Here is a 19,872-nt window from a genome sequence, read left to right as displayed (position 1 = left end):
GCTCTCTCAGCTAGAGCGCAGAGCAGAGCATGGGAGAGACGAAGCCCATGTTTATCTCTTCCCCCTGAACTGCCGTAGGTGAGTTATAATTTGCCCCCTTGGGCCGTTGCCAAGTTAGCTTGTTTCCAAGACAACGTCCATCTCCCCCAGGGTCAAGCCACACTGGTAATTCTCCAACGTCATCCGCATTGTTCCCGCCTCTCCATATGTCTGGAAGAGCCTTGGCTTGCCGATACGAGCGCCGGCGGGACTTAGCGTAATTATGTGGTCGACACGGGGCTTGGTGGCTTCGAGGCTAAGGTTCGTTGCAATCGGGCCAACCTCCTGGCGGGAAACTTAATCGTGGGCGTTGGTTCGATCAAGGGTATCGAAATATGGTTAGATAACTGACCCCCTATGCAGATAAAGGTCTTATAAGTGTTTCAAGGACGGTACGATATCATCAGCACAACTGCTACCAGCTCTCCAATCTTGGTTGGTATCGGAAAGATGCATTGCATACTTCACCCTTTTTATATTGTATCCTCATGTAAAACCATATGGTATAACAAGGTAAATATATCGTAGGACTAGACAAAATGATGAAGGCCGCTATTTGACTACTTCGTTACACTGGGTGGTGCGTCCCTGGGAACGTATAAGCCAAAAAAGTACTCGCTGTACTCCAGGTAGGGCTTCCAATGGACGTTGTGGGTGAGACATGCGGGTCTCGGTCTGGTCCTCGACATCGATCTCCGGTGCCAATGCCTGGGGCCAAACTGGCATGTTGCCGGCCGTCGTGGCGTAGACGGACGGAATGTGTCAGCGTGGCACGTGGCATGTGGTGTCACGTTGCCCTGGATCCTGTGGGTGAAAAGGTTCGAGGCCTGGAGAATGTCTTACTCGAAGTTCCGATGTCATCAGTTTAGCGGCTCACAGACTGGTCTAAGGAAGGTTGCCTGTCATGTTGCTCGCGTAGAGAGCTTACCCGATCTCCGATGTGAACAGCCCACCCAGGGAGCAATATTTTTGGCATGGATGTAAGCAGTATATCAGGAACGACCGCGCTACTCGGTACTGTCTTGTAAGCGCGAGCTTCGGGGATACCAAATCGGCTTACAGAAATAGCCGAGCGGATAACGCGGCTTTTTCTTTCGGCTCAGCCCCCATCCCCGATCAGCTTACATCGGTCGTTCATCGTCACAAGCTTTTTTGAATGCATGCAGTAAGACGGTTTCCGGTTGCGACCTGCAGGCCTTTGTGTCACTCATTATCTTGGCGGAACCACTTCGAGGGATATGGTTGTGTAACTAAAGGTGAAGCTTCTTGATCTTTCCTTCTGGGTTGTATCGAAACAGGGAAGACCCCCTACCCCGTCAGCCATAGCTTTCTGACGAATAGTCTTAAAGACACTTGATATAAGAATCTTTGACTATGTTCCGGAGTTCTTAATAATAGACGATGCCAGCGTTGTGATATACAGCCATCCTAATACTGGTCGTTAACAGCTCGTCAGAGCGGATCCAAAGTTGGTAAACTAGTACGTCTCGAGCTTAGAACCGACTCTGCCACTGATTTGACATGTCCTCTATTAAGAGACTACCCCAGATCCGCCTTATCAGTTACAATGTTAGTGTCCGTTATATCAAGCGGAAGTTGGTTGGACAGGAGAAGATCGTCGCTTTCGTTTTTACTGGTCACTCCACTCAACTCAGCCAAGCGGCACCCCCTTGCATGATAAGAAGATTGTAGTTCAATGTTGGGCATTCGTGATGAGTATCCCTGTCCCAGTGTAACATCGCTCCTCATTTGGACAAACATATAGTAAAATGCGCTTTTTCTGGCTTGATGCCCCCTCACAAATTCAAACTCTTCGTAGTAATTATTCAAACAAGACAAATAGATCACACCCAGTCAGACCTCGAAACTATGGCTTCTATGACCAGAATTATTGAGCTCTCGCAGCTTATTGCAACCGAAACAGCAAAAGTGGACAGTTTCCTCGGCAGCAGGAATCTTCCGACACCTTCACTAGACGAAGATGCCCTTCAGACGATCCCCATACCGGATGAGCTCACTGATATCAAGGCAGCCAGGCTTGCAGTGATCGAAGCCTGCTCGGAACTCAAAGACCTGATGACTGGCCCAAAGGAGTTGCTGCGGTTCAAGGTCTCAAAGCCCCGCTCGACCGCCCGAGTTCACGTTGTTCGATCGCTAACAAATGGGCGCAGTGGACTGACTATGCCAGCGTGAAAGCAGTCCTTCGCTTCAAGCTGGACAAGTCCTTCGGCGTGGGTCAGTCTACCTCGTTCGAGGCCATGTCCGAGTTCTCGGGCCTCAATGTTATGAACGTTCGACGCATCGTGAGGCACGCCGTTATAAACCACCACTTCTTCAAGGAGGATACACCGGGCGTGATCACGCACTCTGCGTTGACGGCCGCGTTGGTCGGTAGCGAATCGATGCGCAACTCCCTCATCGTCGAGCTCGACGAGTTCTGGCCCGCAGCAGTCAAGGTATTTTTCATGTTTCCGAGGGACTCTGGATCAGGGTTTGTGACGCTAATTAGGTCGATAGATGGCCGATGCAATGGAGAAGGGGCCAAACTCCGAGGAAAACAACGAAACAGTAGTTACTTGCTGGGCCACCATTTTGTCAATAGAACTGCTGACGAGCATGTCAGGGCTTTTCTCTCGCCAACAACAGCAACAAGAGCATGTTCGACATCTTCGCGGAAGAGCCGGCCCGCGGAGAGCGGTTCGGGCGTTACTTTCCAAAGACAAGACCGCCGACGGGCTGCTCGACAACTACCCCTGGGCTGACATGACGACCATGGTCGATGTGGGCGGGTCACATGGGAGTGTCGCCATCAGCATCGCGGAGCGATTTCCGAACATGAGATGCTACGTTCAGGACCTCCGGGACACGGTCGCCGAAGGAGCCGCGCGCCTACCTGCCGGACTGCAAGACCGAGTTACCTTCCAGGAACAGTGAGTTCTTTTGTCACGGCTGGCCTGACAGTACAGTTAGCTAACCGTCGTAGTGACTTCTTCACTGAGCAAACGATTACGGCGGATGTATACTATTTTAAGTCCATCTTCCACAACTGGGCAGATAAGTATTGCATCAAGATTCTTCAAAAGCTTGGTAAGTATTCTAGTCACTCATAGTCCGTCTCTTTGCTAATCTCACACATTGTAGTGCCCGCTCTCAAGAAGGGGGCAAGAATCATAATCCACGAGCGTATCTTGCCAGGGCTGGAAAGCCTGACCACGGCAGATGCTCGCCGAGCCATGTAAGTGCTGCTTCATATGATGAACCCTCAAGGTCCAACAGGCTGATAATATTAACAACAGAAATCTCGACGTTGGAATGCTACAGCTCTTGAACGCTCAGCAGAGGTAAATGCATGAGTGGCTCGAGTTGTTTAGGCGGGCGCACCCGGGATATCGCTATCTGGGCGCCCGCCAACCCGCTGGAGCCATCCGTTGGATCATTGAAGCGGATTGGCAAGGGCCGGAGTGACATGAGAAACGAATTACAAACCTGAATTTATAGGCTGCTAACTTCGCTGGAGTCAGGTAGTTGCAGCTTATCAAATGATCAGCGATCGATCGTAGCACCATCGATAGATCTAGAAAATGCCAAATGCCCGTTTGAGTCACTGAATTCCGGTGCTAGCTGTGACAAGAGGCAATATCGATCCCTTGCATCCTACGCCCAGTGAATAACATGACAGGACTGCCTGATCCGGGCCAACCGGATGGGGCCTTTAGGTGCTATTTACAGTAAACCGACATGGTGCCTGGCGTCCCCGGAGGTCGCCGCCAAGGCACGGGATGAGACTCTGCCAGGGCGCACACTGATGGATGCAAACTGATGGAATCAACGTCTGACGTTGGTTCGGTCCATCCTGTACACAAGACATAAGCCCGATCTTTATTTCTGGAATGCAGCTCAGCCGCGAGAGAAAAACGTGGTTGATCCAGGATTCCCACGTGCTATGGCGGACTCGGCCGATTGCTGATGGTGGAATGGGACGAATTTGCCGAGTCCGATGTGGGTCCCACACCCCTATCCGAATCCGAATCCATACCTACCTGGTAAGGGGCGGTAACACACGATTGGTAGGATTGCTCTGCCTCACCCACGACGGCGAGGATCCAACAGCAATGAGAACACTTCATATAAAAGAACAAATTGGAAAGCCTTGCCATTTCAAACGCTCTTATCATGCAGTATCCTTGTTCCACAGTTTCTTTCCTCACTTCAATCCTCAGCCCTGACTGACCCTTTCCATCGAGTCGCTGGAACTACCGACTCTCGACTTTACCTGGAGTAGTCTTTGTAAACTATTTGTTTCATACACACTGGTAGGTAAATATGAGCTTTCTGGATACAGTCCGGACGTACCCAGGTTCAAGTTGGCTAACGACGATATAGGTCCTGCCTGCCCCTGGACGGACACCTTTAATCTTGTACACTACCACGTCATTACACCACTACAGAAACCACCATGGGCCTAGTAAATCCAGACACCAAGGAGAAGGTGCATCCGGGCATGGAGAGCACGGTCATGGCGCGCTCCTCGGACAGCTCGCAAAACGGAGAGGCGCCGCTGCGCGCGGCCGGCGTCGAGCTCACGATGGACGAGGAGTACGGGGCGGCGCCGGACGGCGGCCTGCGGGCCTGGCTCGTCGCGGCGGGCGGTGCGTCCGTCTTTTTCTGCTGTCTGGGCTTCGCCAACTCGTTCGGCACGTTCGCCCAGTACTACGCCACGCACCAGCTCCCCGATAAGAACCCCGACGATATCGCCTGGATCGGCTCGCTCAACAGTTATTTGCAGATGGCCATGGGGCTCTTCGGTGGCCCGGCCTTTGACCGATGGGGTGCGAAGGTGAGTTTAATCATCCAATTTTCTCTGTTACCCCTTACTCTACTCCTGACCCTCAAGGAATGACAAGTTGCTAATCAATATGTTTGCCGCAATCTAGGTTGTACGCATCGCCGCTATCCTGTACATCATAATGATGATGGTCCTCTCGCTGTGTAAAGAGTACTGGCACTTCATGCTAGTCCAGGCCGTCATCATGGGCACCCTGCAGGGCTTTATGCAGATCCCCGCCTTCGCGGCCGTGTCGCACTACTTCGACAAGAAACGCGCCGCGGCTCTGGGCATCGTCGTGGCCGGCTCGTCCGTCGGCGGCGTCGTGATCCCCATCGCCGTCGCACGCATGCTCAACGGCTCGACGCTGGGCTACGGGTGGACCGTCCGGATCATCGGCTTCATGATCATGCCCATCCTGCTGTTCGCGTGCGTCGTGCTGGTCCCGCGCCTGCCGCCCCGCGCCACCAGCCTCTGGCTCGGCAGCGCCCTCCGCGACCTCCGCTTCATGCTCGTCGTCGCGGCCTTCTTCTTCGCCTCCATCGGCATGTTCACGCCGCTCTTCTACCTGCCCACCTACGCCGTCACACGCGGCGTCGAGGCCACCATGGCGGGCTACCTGCTCGCCATCCTCAACGCGGCCTCGACCTTCGGCCGCATCATCCCGGGCGTGCTGGCGGACAAGTACGGCCGCATCAACGCGCTCGCGACCGGCTGCCTCGCCACGGGCGTCATCATCTTCTGCTTCAGCGCGGCCAAGACCGAGGCCGCCCTCATCGTCTACGCCATCTTCGTCGGCTTCTTCTCGGGGAGCATCACCTCGGCCGGCTCCGCCGCCATCTCCATCTGCTGCCCCGACCCGCGCAACATGGGCACCTACATGGGCATGGGCCTGGCCCTCGGCTCGCTGGGCCTGCTCATCGGGCCGCCCATCGGCGGCGCCCTCGTCCGGTCGTACGGCGGCTACTTTGAGTTCTCCATGTTCGGCGGGGCCGTGTGCGTCTTTGGCGGCTTCACCGCGCTGCTTTTCAAGCTTTTGTCGCCCGAGGGGCTTTTGGGGATAGTCTGAAGTGGCTTAATGAGGGATCTTTAACTTACCATATGAGCTCATGGGGTCGGCAATGTGTGGTTCTCAGGGCAGGGCGAAATTTGATGGACTGCAAGACCACACGTGGCCTTTGGCTCATCCTCTCGTTTGGCTGGTGATGACCAGCACTACTCACTACTGATTTACGCAATAAATATGACATATATTACATTAGAACACATAGAACATATCGGGCAACCTCATAGAGAAAACAATCAGATGTATGATAGTGTACATATATATACAATGATTGAAACTGGCGCCCTGAGCCAGCAGTAGAAACTCCAAGCGCGTACTGGCCTCCCTCGCGACCGACACCAATGATATGCTCGTCCTGGGTCCGAATACTACAATTATTTTTATAGGCGCTTTTCGTATTTTCTTCGGCTTGTATCCGGCCAAGAATCGTTTCAAACCCCCATAAGAAACCGCCGTATCCCTCATTGGTAGCAGCTGCCGTTTCCGCTGTCCATGATGCATGCGAATGCTTCTACCGCCTAAACGCCTTGCAATGCCAACCGAACCAACGCATCCGTGATAACTAACAAGTACGCCTTTGATCCGTCTATAACATTTAGATTTCCATTCATACACGCCGAGAGCCTTGGTACAAGTATTCCTCCTAGTTGCCCTCCTGCTCCCGGATCGACGCGAGCTCGTACTCGCCCGCCCCGTCTCGGCCGCGCCCGCGCCCTCTGCCCCGCCCGAAGCCCATCTCTTCGTCGCCCATGCCCCCGCCGTCCGGGTTGCCTCCGGCGTGGCCGTTTCCTTCCGTTCCCGCGGCGCCCGTTGTCCGGCCGCCGTTGCCGCCGAAGTTGATGGGCCGCAGTTCGCGCCACTGGCACCCCACATGGCCATCGCGATCGTGGCGACGATGGAGCACAGGTTCGTCGCCCACCACATGAAGTTGCGCGGCAGGAAGCCGGTGAAGAAGGTGACAACGCAGAGGTGCAGGAAGTGCATCGTAAACACAAAGTCGGGGACGAGTTTCGAGCGCGCCACGAGCGCGACTAATGCCACCGCCCTATTGTATAGGTAGAAAGTCAAGGTTAGCAACAGATCGATACCCAAATCCATTCGACGCGCGGAGTCGTCGGAACCAAACAACGGCAACCGAGGGGAGACTCAGGGCAGGGGGAGAGTATGGAGAGAAAGACATACACTACAGCCGAGCAGCACAGCCAGACGAAGGCGTAGACGAAACCCTGGGTCGTGTCACCGCGCAAGCTGGCCCAGCCGAAGACCAGGTCCATGTGGAAGCCCGTGCCGGCCACCAGCCCCGTGAAGAGGAACAGTATCAACGCCGTCGCATAGTATATCCCCTGTATGGCGGCTATCTGGCTGAGGATTCGGAGGGGCGGCAGTTCGCCAATGGCGCCGGCTCGCGGCGGCTTTCTCCTCCTGGGCATGGTTGGCGCCGCAAATAGATTAGGTTGGGTACAGAGCGAAGCCCCAGTTCGAAAAAATCGAGGAGGGGTTGTAGCCAGTTGCAGTCGGCCGAGCCGGGTGCGCGCAGTAGTCGGTAGCAAGAGGCGTGGGCGGGCGTCAAAAGGGTTGCGAAGGAGCGGATCGAAGAGAAAGGAAGGACGTTGTTGTTGTTGCTGTCGTTGAAATTCCGTCGGTGCCTATGATGTGATCATCTCCAGACTTGGACGCACGCTATCGATACCGGATTCTCTCTGCGGAAGAGAACTTGCGATGGCCGAGAAAAGACGTGTTGTTGTGTTGTTATGGTACCATGATTTCCCATATTACTGTAATTACTGGCCAAACAACACATGTACAGATGGATATCGGCAATCTCTCCAAAGCTGCCATTCTGTCATTAGACCCACCGCGACAGACGGACGGTGCCTGGCGCGCACGGTCCGTGTGTTACCGGTCAAACAAAACGTCCAACTTTAAACGGTAACATTACGGTTGGGTAAGACAACAACAGGAACAGAACAGGCGGCTGAATCAGCTAGAACTCTTCCACCATTCTATGGGGAAATCAAGAGGTATATAAAAGGCGAAGTCCAATAATCGAATCACACGAGTATAGTATATAGTATATTAATAGAGTCAAGAATCAATAAAAACCAGTACCCATTAATTGTCTGCTTATGGCTATGGAGCGTGTCTTGATACGAGAAGAAAGCTTGGCGCGACTGTCACCGACAGCTAGCCCCTCTTGCTCCTTACAGGGCTTCAAAGTTCAAGCTTCTCACACAGGAGGCCGGCACTTACTGCCAGACTTAGACGCAAAACAGCCCACCGGGCACCCCGTATTCGACCCGAACCCACCTGTCAGTCCTTCTTCTTCCGTGCTAGACTCCACCAACTCTACTACATAAATAGTCACGATGTCGCCGTTGAAGATGAAGATCCGGCTCTAGAGGAAGCATCACCATCTCACATTCATTACCTGGTGAATCAAAGCACCATCTGCCACTCGCTACAATGATTTCCAAGCTCACTGCCGCCATCGCGGCCCTGAGCCTCTGGCCTGGCGTTTCCGCCTCGCCATCCATTCCTTTGCTCAAGAACCTGGCTGCCAACCCACAGGATGCCTGCAAGCTCGCTTCTGGCCCAGACGGTAGGAACATCGCGGGCTTCGACCTCGGGAACAACGTCAAGAGCACCGGCACCATCAAGGGCTGGATGATGTTCATCGACTTTCCCGACGCCGAAGCCAACGGTTCCGACCCGCAGGCTCTCTTCGACAGCCATGCGGCCGCCGCCAACAAGTTCTACCAGACGTCGTCCTACGGCAAGCTGTCGCTCGAAATTGGCGCCGACACGCAGCAGGTCTACCGCATGCCCGCCACCGCGGCCTCGTACCAATGGGGGGCTGGTGGCCCCAAACCCTACTACCTCGAGATGTACATCCAGGACGCCCTGGACGCCTACATGCATGCGCACAACGCCGACGGCGACGCCTCCGTCTTCCCCGAGATGGACGTACTCTACCTCATTGCGCCGCCCAGCGCCGACTTCTACAACTCGAACACCTTCATGTACGACGCCGAGCTCCGTGACCCCAACGCCAGCGGCAACGGCACCGTCAACGGCACCGTCAACGGCAACGTCAACGGCACGGTCGGCACGGCCGTGGCGCACAGAGCCATCGCATTCGGCCAGGACCTGTACCATTCGGACGGCTACAAGGTGCTGGTGCACGAGACGGGCCACACCTTGGGCCTGCCCGACTATTACCTGACCGACGGCTCCGACCTACCGGGCTCTCTCGTCGGCGGCTTCAGCCTGATGGCCGTCACCTTCGAGCAAGCGCCTGACTTCTTCGCGTGGGACAAGTGGCGAATGGGCTGGATGGCGGACTCGGCCGTGCACTGCATCACGGACCGGGGCTCGACGACGCACGTGCTGTCGCCGCTGGAGAACAAGGTGTCGGGGCTCGACAGCACGCAGGCCGTCGTGGTGGCGACGAGCGGCACGACCTTGCTCGTGGCCGAGGCGCGCACCCAGAACGGCGTCGACGACATGCTGTGCGGGCCCGGCGTCCTGCTGTACACGGTCGACACCAACGTGCCGTCGGGCCAGGGCCCCGTCCGCATCGTCAACGGCCTCGACACCGACCTGCGCTGGTGTGGCGGCTACCCTCCAACCTCGCGCCGCTGTCTTTCACAAAGCCCCGGAAGTCCTCCTTGACTGTGGAGGAGTGGGGTGTTACCGTTACCCTGATCGAGCACGATGAGGCCTCGGACAGATGGACCATCAAGGTGGATTATAAATAAAGGGAAAACACCATGTTTAGAGTTGAAGAATGTAATAGATCGTAATCCATAATCAATCCAATTGCGACTTGCTCCATTATGCCTGTATCCCCTGTGTGAGCTGGTTCAGCGAGATACTGCTCAGAAGTGAGTTCAATGAGGCGTTTGACATGTAGCCCATTATCTCTCACCGTGTTTGCGGTGGGATTAGCTCCTTTCATACATGACTCCGTAGTCGGTGGTGCAAACTGAAAATATCAAAAAATATCACGGAAATGCAATGGTTCGTAAGAGAGTGGCTGATAAATAGTTGATTAAGCTGCTGTTGCATGTGGTGATGGTAGATGGCTGAAGCTACGTCAGTTGGAGAGGAGGATTACAATAGGCTGGCAGTACGTACTGAGCACTCAAAAGCGCTGTACTTTCTGGCCGCCTGCTGTTTTGGGCGCCGGACCCCACTGATAGCCAAATCGATTGGCTTGGAATAGCTTCCAACGAACCTGCAGAAGAGAGAGAGAGCTACGCCGCTAGGAGGAGAGATTCTATTTCCGTCATTGGTGACCTCACGAGCAACAACCGACCTGCATATCCTCACGATACAAACCTCCAACCAATATCGGACACGACAGCCGACAACCATAGCGCCCGAATTCAATTCCCGATCGAGTAGAAACAGCCAACCACAGCCAACCAATCAACGATGGGCATATTCGACTACTTCTCCTCCTCGGCCGAGTCGAAGCGCGCCGAGGAGGTGCGCAAGGGCGCCGTCGCCCCCGACCGGTCGGAGCGCAAGCGGTGCTGGGAGGCGCGCGACAAGTTCTACGGCTGCCTGGACAAGCACAATGTCATCGACTCGCTCAACGGCGACGGCAAGAAGACGGCGGAGCGGGAATGCGCCGCGGAGAACAAGCAGTTTGAGCAGGACTGCGCAGCAGCCTGGGTGAGTAGTAGTGGCAGTAGTCACAGTCCCGCATCTTCAGCTCAGCAGCGCCTTATGCTTGCTGAGACGAGCTGCTGAGACGAGGCTGTTGAATGGATCCCGTTCTGTTGCTGATACTCGGGCTTTTCCCCACCTCGGCAGGTCACATATTTCAAGAAGTTCCGTGTCGCAGACTACCAAAAGAAGAAGACCTTCGAGAGGTTAGAAAAGGAGGGCGCGAACAAGATGTGAGCGGAAAGGCCGGAAGCGGATTTGACCCGGATTGAGACGATAGAGTTGGTTTCTGGGCAGGCCAGGCGAGGAGCGGAAAACGCCTCTGGGTCTTACGAGAGGACGATACGATACGGCAACCACGGTCTGTAACACTTTGTATAATAGCGTCGAGCATTCACTGGGCGTTGGGATTGAATATGGATGAAACATGGGGCGAAGACTCTCACTGCTTTCACCAAGATACGCAAAATATCATTGTACAAGAATTGTACATCCAGCAGCACATGTGCACAACGAGATGACCCAGGCTTGTCCGTGCTGATTGATGCTTAGGAATCCTGGGTCGAGGGCATTGTCCACGATTATCTGATCGTATTGAGCACTGGCAGCTACTTACTGGTGGGCGGAAGCATAGCCTTTAGGTATTACCGTAGGAAGTTGACACTGATCAACAGGTGGTGTCGGGCAATCCTCCTCGATGTGGATAAAATTACGAATGAGCAAGATATCTCTCTTTGACCACATGCAGTTGCCCCACGCTGCCAGGCCGCCCCACGGCGAAATGTCCAGCAATCGTCCGACCAGGGGTTTTGGGGCTGGCAAACGGCCATTGTTAGAAGATCCTGTTTAGGTGAGGGCAGGCGAGGTGATAAGGGGCAGATGGGCATTGTCTGTCTCATCGAGCCCTGCGAGCCTTGGGCCTCAGAGGTTGATACCGGGTTTCCGAGGAGATCTTTTCGAGCAGCTGCAAGAAGGAGGAACTTAAGGCTGATTTCGGGGATGATGAAGATCGGTGCATTGATGGGCAGCGCATGCTTTACGGTGACCTCATAGTCTGTTGATCGCTAGCAAATGGTCTCTCCTTCGCTTGCTTGGCCTTGGCAGGGGAACAGCTAGACGCTGTTAGAGCCTCGTTGGAAAATGGAAGAAGAATCGAGCGTCAAGGTGCTGATCGGTGGCCGGGCCTTTCGTTACTTAGCAGTCCGGCTGCTACGAAGAAGAAGAAGCCGCCGCACCGTTCGTTTCGAGACGACGTATTCGCAGGCTGGAGATGTAGGTGTTAATGGGTTTGACCAGATGCAAGCGCATTTAGGTGTTGGGCAACGCAGTGCAGCGCAGCGCGCATATTAGGGCCCTCGGCCTCCGAGCCCACTGCCTGGCTGCGAAGGAATGCCACGAATGGGCAGCAAGTCACCTGACCGCAGAGGTCGCCAAGCCCCCAAGGAGGAGGATAATAACAAAAGAAAGGAAAACACGGCAATCGGCAAAAGCGGGATGCCTTCAGAGCTTCACGATGCCGCAGCATGTGGCCTCTGCGGTGGCCAAGCCTACCAAAGGAGATTGCGTTTTGCGTGGAGAAGTGTCAATGGGGGCTGGTCGTTTTTGGGCTCGCATGTCGCGCAGATCCGGACGCTATGCGCCTATGCACAAGACGGAGCCGAGGATTTTATTTTATGCACCAGACCAGTAGGGCAATATGTCAACTGAGCAGCTGAGCAGCTGAGAACAGCAGCAACACTGATTTTCGCAGTTGTGCAGCGTGACGGGCTGCGGGTAAGTGCCTTGAGACATGCAGACGGGATGTCAGAAAAGGGGACGGCCAAGGAGAGAGCATGACAGCTTACTATCCCTCCGGCAGGTGGGAGAGTGTGATCCTTTACAGTATAGCACAGTACACGTGTTGTCGGTGGACTGGTTTGGCTTGGGCAGCATGAAGACGTACAGGACGGGATTGCCTTCAATCTCGCCCGACCGATTCACAATCCTTGGGCGTTTGCGTGTTGAAGCATATGCTGTTGAATGGGATATAATTAGGAGAGTTGTCCACAATCGTGGCTTGGATCCGAACGGTCGGAAGCGCGGCGCTCTTATTAGCTTCAATGGTGGATGGGCAATAATTTTGGCCGCTCTGCCGGATGCTCCTTCGTGTTCTAGGCCTCTCGCGGGCAAGCCTCATGGCGGAAGAATTGGCTAATCTGACGCGAGATTCCTGGACACATCTCAAATACATACACAGACAGCCGGCGACCGTTTATAACACTTCCTGGCTAGACCTCTAGCAGATGCCATGTCAATAGTACCAACAGCCACATCTGGAAACTGCCTCGTGATGTGAAGATTCGTTCCGATGTAGGCGTAAACATGGCTAAACAGGCAATCCAGCTGTTGAAGACTGGATCAATCGAAGATTAGCGATCCCAACTACGGGCTAGAGTCTAGCTGTTGAAGAAGCAGGAAAATGCAACCCCAAGAAAACCTGCCACTGCGTTATGTCGTCACGCCGTTCGGGGTCTCTTCCATTCCTGGAAAGGTAGAAAGGGACTGCATTCAATCAATGGCATACGATGCAGGCACACATCAATGAATATATCTTAGCTGCAATTAAGAGTTGACTGGAAATTGGTTGTCAATTGTCAACCCGACTTCTGCTCACGACAAATAGCGGCGATGTTCGTCCAATACGAAATAACAGGTGCATGCTGTCCTTCTTTCTAATACAACCAACTCCCGAACTTTTGCCTCACCCAGCGGTGTTTCGCTATCTGCTGTGCTGCAGCGAGGGACCCCCTGGCCAGCCTGGGCGCAATGGAGCAGCGAGAAGGGGGAGGGCGGGGAGGCAGATTAAAAACAGGCAGTCTTGACATGGTTACCAATCAGGCGGCGGAATGAAGGGCGATATTGGCCAGCGTGTGTCGGTCCGGGGCCCACACCGTGCACTGCGAGGATAGATTGGAGAACCAGCGCAGCGAGGTGCCGGTTCTGGTGGTCGCTCCTGGTCGCTGGTGGTGGCAGGCACTTGCAGGCCCAGCAAGGCCCAGCAAGGCCCAGCAAGCAGCAATAGAGGCCTGTGCTCTCGCTGCTCTCGCCGCCAAGTCCTGAGTCCCTGAGTTCAAGTGCGCTGCTGTATTGAGATTGATGCGCGTGGCCCGCCCTGTTCGGATGTTCCAGTGCTCCAGTGCCCAGTGCCCAGTGGTCCAGTGTCCAGTGCTCCAGTCTCTCTCCAGTGCTATGCTGTGCCTGTGCCAACTAGTAGCCAACTTTCCCTCTCTCTCTCTAGTCTCGTCTCTCCGTCTCTCAATCTCTCTCTCTCTCCCTCTCCCTCTTTCCAGCCTGTCCTGTCCTGTCCTGTCCTGTCCTGTCCTGCCCAGCCAGCCATGCCAGCCCAGCCCAGCCAGCCCAAGCCCGTCTGTTTGTCTCTCTACTAACCTACTCTTTTTCTGCGTGACTGAACCCATCCACCGTCCATGATTTTGATCTTCCCGGGGGTTCCTGCATCCAACGCAACGCAACGTAACGAAACCCGAACGTCCGGTCTTTTTTTGCGCGTTGCAGCTCCAGCTCCAATTCCACTCACTCCCTATCTATCGATCTATCTATTCTATTCTATTGTCTGCCTCCCCCGGCAATCAATACTACGCCTTAACTCCTATTTTGAATTTCCATATCCTCCTTCACTTGGCCCATTTCTCCTTCTTTCCACCTTTGACAGCCAGCAATTACTATCGCTCAATTACCTTATCGCCCCAAGTGCTGCGCCCAGCGTGTTGTATTGTACTCCCTTTGCCTGTCTCAGAAACACTCGGTTAAAACGGAACACGGTCAAGCGAGTCAGTGGGAGCGGAAAGTAGGGAGGAGGGACGGAAGTTCAATTTGTTCTCGACCAGCGCCCGACCTCGACTTGTTGTTTACTTCAAGCCGAAACTTGAAGGGCCATCTGACCAGCCCGTGTACTACATACAATAAACCGCGACGACACCGATGCGTAGTCCCATCCGCTGGTAAACGAACGAGCAGCGACGACAACAACACCCTCCAGCACTCTGTAGCGGCGAGATGCCATCGTTTGTCACCAACGAAAACTCACCTGTCTATGCACCTCACAACGGCGTGGTTCATCTAAACGACGACCAGCACTTCGTCAAGTCCCTGTCACAGCCCCATCATCAACGACACGACTCAGCAAGGGACACGAACGACAGCCTCAGCGAATTCGACAACGCTTCCTCCCATTCCTCAGAGACCTCCGATCCTCGAGCTCGGATGAATGGAGATCACAGCTCGAGCATGTCGCCATTGCCCAATGGCTCCCAACCGAGCTACGGTATAGCGAATGGACACAGCCCCAATACCGAGAAGCACAACCCACCAAGCCGGACAGGTTTCTGGAATCGGTCAAATGGCGCCACACAACCTCCCCGAGCGACCGACAATCAACCGAGAATGCTACAGCCTCTCAATATGCTATTAGAAGCTCGGTCGATTCGTCAGCACGGGGATCCCTTCAACAAACTCCTAATGACGCCATGCCATCGAGGCCCTCCAATGACACTTCTCAGAACCTGAGTCCTTTCGCTCCGAACGCGGGAATTCAGCAGAGGTTTTCTTCGCCCGCGTCTACCTCGGCATCGTCATCTGCGCTGCAGCCACCACCTGGCCAACTCAAACACAGGCATACTCTAGAAGTGCCCAAGGTCACTGGACGCGCGTCCAAAGACGGTGTTGACGGTGCTTATGCCAGCGGGCGTTACTCTCCAACTGTTCCAGGGCCCAGTGGTCGCAGAGGGTCGCTTAGTCTCGGTCGTAAGAACACGCGTTCTTTGCACTCGGAGGCGGTCCGTGATGAAGTCGTGCCTGACGATGATGCTCTGCGATGGGCAGAAGCATACAGGCAGAAACGGGCCAAGAAGAAGAGAAAGGACGACTTGGACGATGATAAGGTGCTCGTGGGGACCAAGGTGGATGAGAACCACGCCAACTGGACCACAGCTTACAACATGTTGACGGGTATCCGCGTTTCGGTATCGCGGACAAATGCCAAGCTCGACCGTCCTTTGACCGATGCAGACTTTGAGGCTAAGCAGAAGTCGACGTTTGATATCGCTGGGAACGAGCTGGTGCCTTCGGCCAAATACGACTTCAAGTTCAAGGATTATGCGCCCTGGGTCTTCAGGCACCTCCGAGCTCTCTTTAGATTGGATCCCGCCGACTACCTCATGTCACTGACTGGTAAGTACATACTGTCTGAGCTTGGGTCTCCGGGAAAGAGCGGCAGCTTCTTCTACTTCTCTCGGGACTACAAGTACATCATCAAGACCATTCACCATGGCGAGCACAAATTTCTGCGACGCATCCTCAAGGATTACTACAACCACGTTGCCGACAATCCCAACACTCTCCTCTCTCAGTTCTACGGTCTGCATCGCGTCAAGATGCCCTATGGCAAGAAGATTCACTTCGTCGTCATGAACAACTTGTTTCCCCCACACCGCGATATCCACCAGACTTTCGACCTGAAGGGTTCTACCGTTGGCCGCGACTACCGAGAAGAGGATCTCGAGAATAATCCACGCGCAACGCTCAAGGATCTGAACTGGCTACGACGGAAGAGACACCTGGAACTGGGTCTGACTAAAAAGCAGCTGTTCATGGAACAGCTGCAACGTGACGTACGCCTGATGCAGAAGCTGAAGATTATGGACTATTCCCTGCTCATTGGCGTTCACGACCTGAAGAAGGGCAATGAGGAGAATCTTCGCGACAAAACTCTGCAGGTCTTCAACCCTGGCGGCCGCGAAGGTCCCAGTGACGAGGCGGACCCCAACCAGATTCTCATGCGGACACCATCTAAGCTCGAAAGTGCACGTAAGGCGAGAGAGTTGAGGCAGATGATCCGCGCAGAACGGCCAGTGCCCATGGGCCAGACAAGCAACAGGATGCCTGAAGAACTGGAAGAGGGTAACCGCCCAGGGGGATCTTCTACAGCGATGATGGTGGTTTGAGGGCCACCCACGAGAACAATACTGCAGGAGAAGAAGTATACTACCTTGGCGTCATTGACTGCCTTACTCATGTACGTGTCTTACTTCCCTTTTCTCGATCAAGTATACCCAAACTGACAATTGGAATAGTACGGAATGATCAAAAAGATTGAGCATTTCTGGAAAGGTTTGACCAGTGATCGTACTCAGATCTCGGCGCTTCCGCCGGAGGAGTATGGCGAGCGTTTCATCAAATTCATGGAAGGCGTCACAATGTCTTCCGAGGAAGCCGAACGGGATGCGCTAGACCGTGAGAACGCCATTCGGCTCGCAGAAGCCGAAGCCGAGGAGGAGCAAATAGGTCACAATCTCCCTCACCCGCACAGCGCACCACCGGCGGCCCCGGGCTATCTACCACCCGCACCTCCGGGACTACGCAGTCCAAGGTCTCCTGAACCTAACCCCACATTGGAAAAGGCCAGCCGAAAAGCTTTCAAGAAGGAGAAGGACGTCGCCAAAGAACAAGACGTGCCCGATCGGAAGATCTCCACGGCCAGCCCTCTTGGATCCAATGCGCAAGGAAAGGGAAACTCGCATACCGTGCTACCTGTCGTCGAAGAAACAGCGGAGGCGGGAAGTGTGAGTGGCAGGAGTCGCGAGGAGCAGCACACTAGCGCAGGCCGACCGTTTACGCCTAGTGCCATGGATACGCCGAGTGTCACTAGACCTGACGGGTTCACCGACCTAGGCCCCCATGGCATTGGAGGCAGAGGTCCGCCCACTCCACCCAAATCGAGCTACCTGAACACCAGCGGCGGTGGTGGTTATGGGAGGAAGCGCAGTGGAAGTGGCGCCAGTGGCGCTAGCAGTATAGGAAGCATACCACGAGGCCGCCTCAGCAAGGACAGTCTTGATAAGGCTTTGCCTCCATTGCCGGGACGAAGCTAGAGTGATTCTGTGGCCAAATGGATGCGGCACTGTTCATTTCTATGCTATGGCAAAGGGTCACAACATCAGCGCTCGTAATCAGGGATACGATCCTTGGTTTGCGCCGGATGACTCTTTGCCCGCTACAACCCTTGAACCAACCGACATCGACGACCTCACCGTTTACCACGACGGTACCATCTCGGAGAAAGAGACGGGAGCTTGCGAGTCATCGCGATACAGTCGTGACCGACCGCGACAGCACCACGGCACCTCAACATGGATGTCAACTACGACGCTAATCTTGAGATTCGGTGAAATCTACAAGCGGCCTGGGGGATTTTGGGATGGATTAGATGGTTGGGGATTGAGGCATTACAATCATTGGCTGTTTTTTTCTGGCTGGATGCCAGAGTGGCCTCGTTCTCCTTTGTTTTTACACGTATCATTGGGAGGTGTCGTGTGTCGTTGAGAGAATGTGTAGCACTGTTTGTTAGTAATGCCGGTCCTTGTTAGATAAGGGCTCGGCACCATGATACCACCATGCAGATTTTAAAGAAGATATGATGTGTTCACATTGTTAATATGTATCTCTTAACCTCTGCTGATGATGTCCTCTACGTTTAATGTATGGTGGCGCCCGCTCTAGAGAACTCACCCACCGCTGTATTCCCATATTCTCCCGCCCCATCTCTTCACTCTCCCTTCTATCTTATCTCTCGATCAGATAGGGGTGGTCTGCAGGTTGTTCAGGCTCTTGCTCTCGACGGTCCAGCCGTCCTGCTGGGCCCCGCTGCCGGTGAAGTACGAGGCCGCCGACGTGTCCCCGCGCAGCACCCAACGCGCCCAGTGCTGCCCGGCGGTGCCGAACTTGCCGCCCTTGGGGTCGCCGTACGTGCCCCCGTGGCCGACGGGGTAGTTGCCCACCCAGGTCGGGAGGCCGGCGGGGACGGCGGCGTAGTCGCGCATGCCCTGGAGAAGGGTTCGTGGGTTGGGTCAGCCCGAGCCAAGCATGAGAAGGGGGGACGGGGTTGGACGTGTGTGTGGAAGTGAGTTGTGTTGAAAGAGGGAGGTAGGGAGAAGAAGGCTTACATTGTTGTAGGCGATATCGCTGGGTCCGCCCAGGAAGAAGAAGATGGGCTTCGTGAGGCGCGGGAGGACGTTGTTGGTGCCGCCGGCGTCGTACTGGCCGGAGTTGAAGATGCCGATGGTCGTGACGCGGGAGTCGAAGGCCTGATTACCGTGTCAGCGATCCCCCCCTTTCCATCATCATCACTATCCGAAACGTACCTGCGCGTAGGCCTCGATACCGCCGCAGCTCATGCCCGCCGCCGCGATCCGGCTCGTGTCCATGTGCGCGTACGTGCCCTTGCCCGCGTTGTCGACGGCCCAGGTGATGCCGTTGGTCATCTGCTGCGCCGTGGTGCCGCCGCCGTTGTTGGGGGTGCCGGAGACGATGGCGATGACGCCCCAGGAGGCGATTTCGAGGAGGAAGTTCTGGGTTTCCCTGTCAGTCTTGTTATATTCGCCTTCACTCCCGTTTCTCTCGGCTCACCTGGTGTGACAGCGAGTTGGCTGAACAGGCGCCGTTGCCCCAGACCATCACCGGCATCTTGTCGAAGGCGTTCATGTCGACGGGCCGGTAGATGGTGTGGTCCGGCAGGGTGGGGTCGACGGAGTACGTCGCGGCAACGCTGGTAGTCTGCGATCCGCCGCCACCGCTGCCTGCAGTTGTCGTAGTCACTGTCGGCGGGGCCGTGGTAGGGGCCGGGTTAGGGGCTTGAGTGGGTGCACCGGGGATGCATTGGGCTAGGAATTGTGAAGGTCAGAAGACGGTCGGGGTGCCCTTCTCCTCGATGAGGTGATGGACAGATCATAGCTTACAGTACCATGGGTTCTGCGAGACGCAAGCCGACCCTGACTCGCACGTTGTGTCTCCTGCCCATCCTTGTCCTCCACATTGGCCCCAGACGGGTTGGGCAGCCACTGTTCCCTGGGCTAGGGACACGGCCGCTATGAGAGTACAAACAAATTTGCCGCCCATGGTGATAGCCAATATGCAGTAGTTTGATTGTGAAGTAACGAAGGACGGCTGTCTGCTCGAAAATCCTTCCTCCAGGGGAAGCTTCACTCAAAAATGGGAGCTGATCTACTCCCTATATAATCCTTACGTTTTGTACGTTCTACGAGTGTATCCACTCCGCCAGCGTAAACTTTCCATGCACTGCCTTCTGTTTATTTTCCGTCTAGTGAGATGTTTTGTGAGGCCAAGCATCGTAGATGGTCAGTTGGAAGCTTTTTGCAACCACATAGGCCTCTTGGCTCTATAAGATCATAGCTTGGCATGGACACAGAAGGGATGA

At 54.9% G+C, this 19,872-nt stretch overlaps 8 protein-coding genes across 8 annotated transcripts; 5 read left to right on the top strand and 3 right to left on the bottom strand.

Annotated features, from left to right (window-relative positions):
* Positions 1-1,908: 1,908 nt before the first annotated feature.
* PG997_003384 (uncharacterized protein) lies at positions 1,909-3,384 on the top strand (the record flags this gene model as incomplete). The annotated part of the gene is made up of 6 exons (XM_066807699.1): positions 1,909-2,148; positions 2,211-2,495; positions 2,557-2,969; positions 3,023-3,126; positions 3,181-3,274; positions 3,336-3,384. 6 exons carry the CDS (start codon positions 1,909-1,911, stop codon positions 3,382-3,384), a joined length of 1,185 nt encoding a protein of 394 aa, XP_066671317.1.
* A 1,111-nt stretch (positions 3,385-4,495) lies between these two features.
* On the top strand, positions 4,496-5,933 carry PG997_003383 (uncharacterized protein; the record flags this gene model as incomplete). The annotated part of the gene is made up of 2 exons (XM_066807698.1): positions 4,496-4,876; positions 4,974-5,933. 2 exons carry the CDS (start codon positions 4,496-4,498, stop codon positions 5,931-5,933), a joined length of 1,341 nt encoding a protein of 446 aa, XP_066671316.1.
* A 640-nt stretch (positions 5,934-6,573) lies between these two features.
* Positions 6,574-7,360, bottom strand: PG997_003382 (Protein SYS1; the record flags this gene model as incomplete). Its single annotated transcript, XM_066807697.1, has 2 exons — positions 6,574-6,975; positions 7,115-7,360. The coding sequence occupies 2 exons, from the start codon at positions 7,358-7,360 to the stop codon at positions 6,574-6,576; spliced, it is 648 nt and encodes a 215-aa protein (XP_066671315.1).
* Positions 7,361-8,393: 1,033 nt separating this feature from the next.
* PG997_003381 (uncharacterized protein) lies at positions 8,394-9,602 on the top strand (the record flags this gene model as incomplete). Its single annotated transcript, XM_066807696.1, has 1 exon — positions 8,394-9,602. The coding sequence occupies one exon, from the start codon at positions 8,394-8,396 to the stop codon at positions 9,600-9,602; it is 1,209 nt and encodes a 402-aa protein (XP_066671314.1).
* Positions 9,603-10,367: 765 nt separating this feature from the next.
* On the top strand, positions 10,368-10,841 carry PG997_003380 (uncharacterized protein; the record flags this gene model as incomplete). The annotated part of the gene is made up of 2 exons (XM_066807695.1): positions 10,368-10,610; positions 10,752-10,841. The coding sequence occupies 2 exons, from the start codon at positions 10,368-10,370 to the stop codon at positions 10,839-10,841; spliced, it is 333 nt and encodes a 110-aa protein (XP_066671313.1).
* Positions 10,842-13,445: 2,604 nt separating this feature from the next.
* Positions 13,446-14,070, bottom strand: PG997_003379 (uncharacterized protein; the record flags this gene model as incomplete). Its single annotated transcript, XM_066807694.1, has 2 exons — positions 13,446-13,841; positions 14,035-14,070. The coding sequence occupies 2 exons, from the start codon at positions 14,068-14,070 to the stop codon at positions 13,446-13,448; spliced, it is 432 nt and encodes a 143-aa protein (XP_066671312.1).
* Positions 14,071-14,657: 587 nt separating this feature from the next.
* PG997_003378 (Phosphatidylinositol 4-phosphate 5-kinase its3) lies at positions 14,658-17,530 on the top strand (the record flags this gene model as incomplete). Its single annotated transcript, XM_066807693.1, has 4 exons — positions 14,658-14,741; positions 14,804-16,559; positions 16,631-16,674; positions 16,733-17,530. 4 exons carry the CDS (start codon positions 14,658-14,660, stop codon positions 17,528-17,530), a joined length of 2,682 nt encoding a protein of 893 aa, XP_066671311.1.
* A 702-nt stretch (positions 17,531-18,232) lies between these two features.
* On the bottom strand, positions 18,233-19,553 carry PG997_003377 (uncharacterized protein; the record flags this gene model as incomplete). The annotated part of the gene is made up of 5 exons (XM_066807692.1): positions 18,233-18,481; positions 18,602-18,742; positions 18,800-19,006; positions 19,065-19,234; positions 19,394-19,553. 5 exons carry the CDS (start codon positions 19,551-19,553, stop codon positions 18,233-18,235), a joined length of 927 nt encoding a protein of 308 aa, XP_066671310.1.
* Between the last annotated feature and the right edge of the window lie 319 nt (positions 19,554-19,872).

The sequence above is a fragment of the Apiospora hydei genome, assembly GCF_038363865.1.
Source record: "Apiospora hydei strain CBS 114990 chromosome Unknown utg000004l_segment0_segment0, whole genome shotgun sequence".
Taxonomy (NCBI): Eukaryota; Fungi; Ascomycota; class Sordariomycetes; order Amphisphaeriales; family Apiosporaceae; genus Apiospora; species Apiospora hydei.
This window is presented reverse-complemented; position numbering and strand designations above follow the sequence as displayed.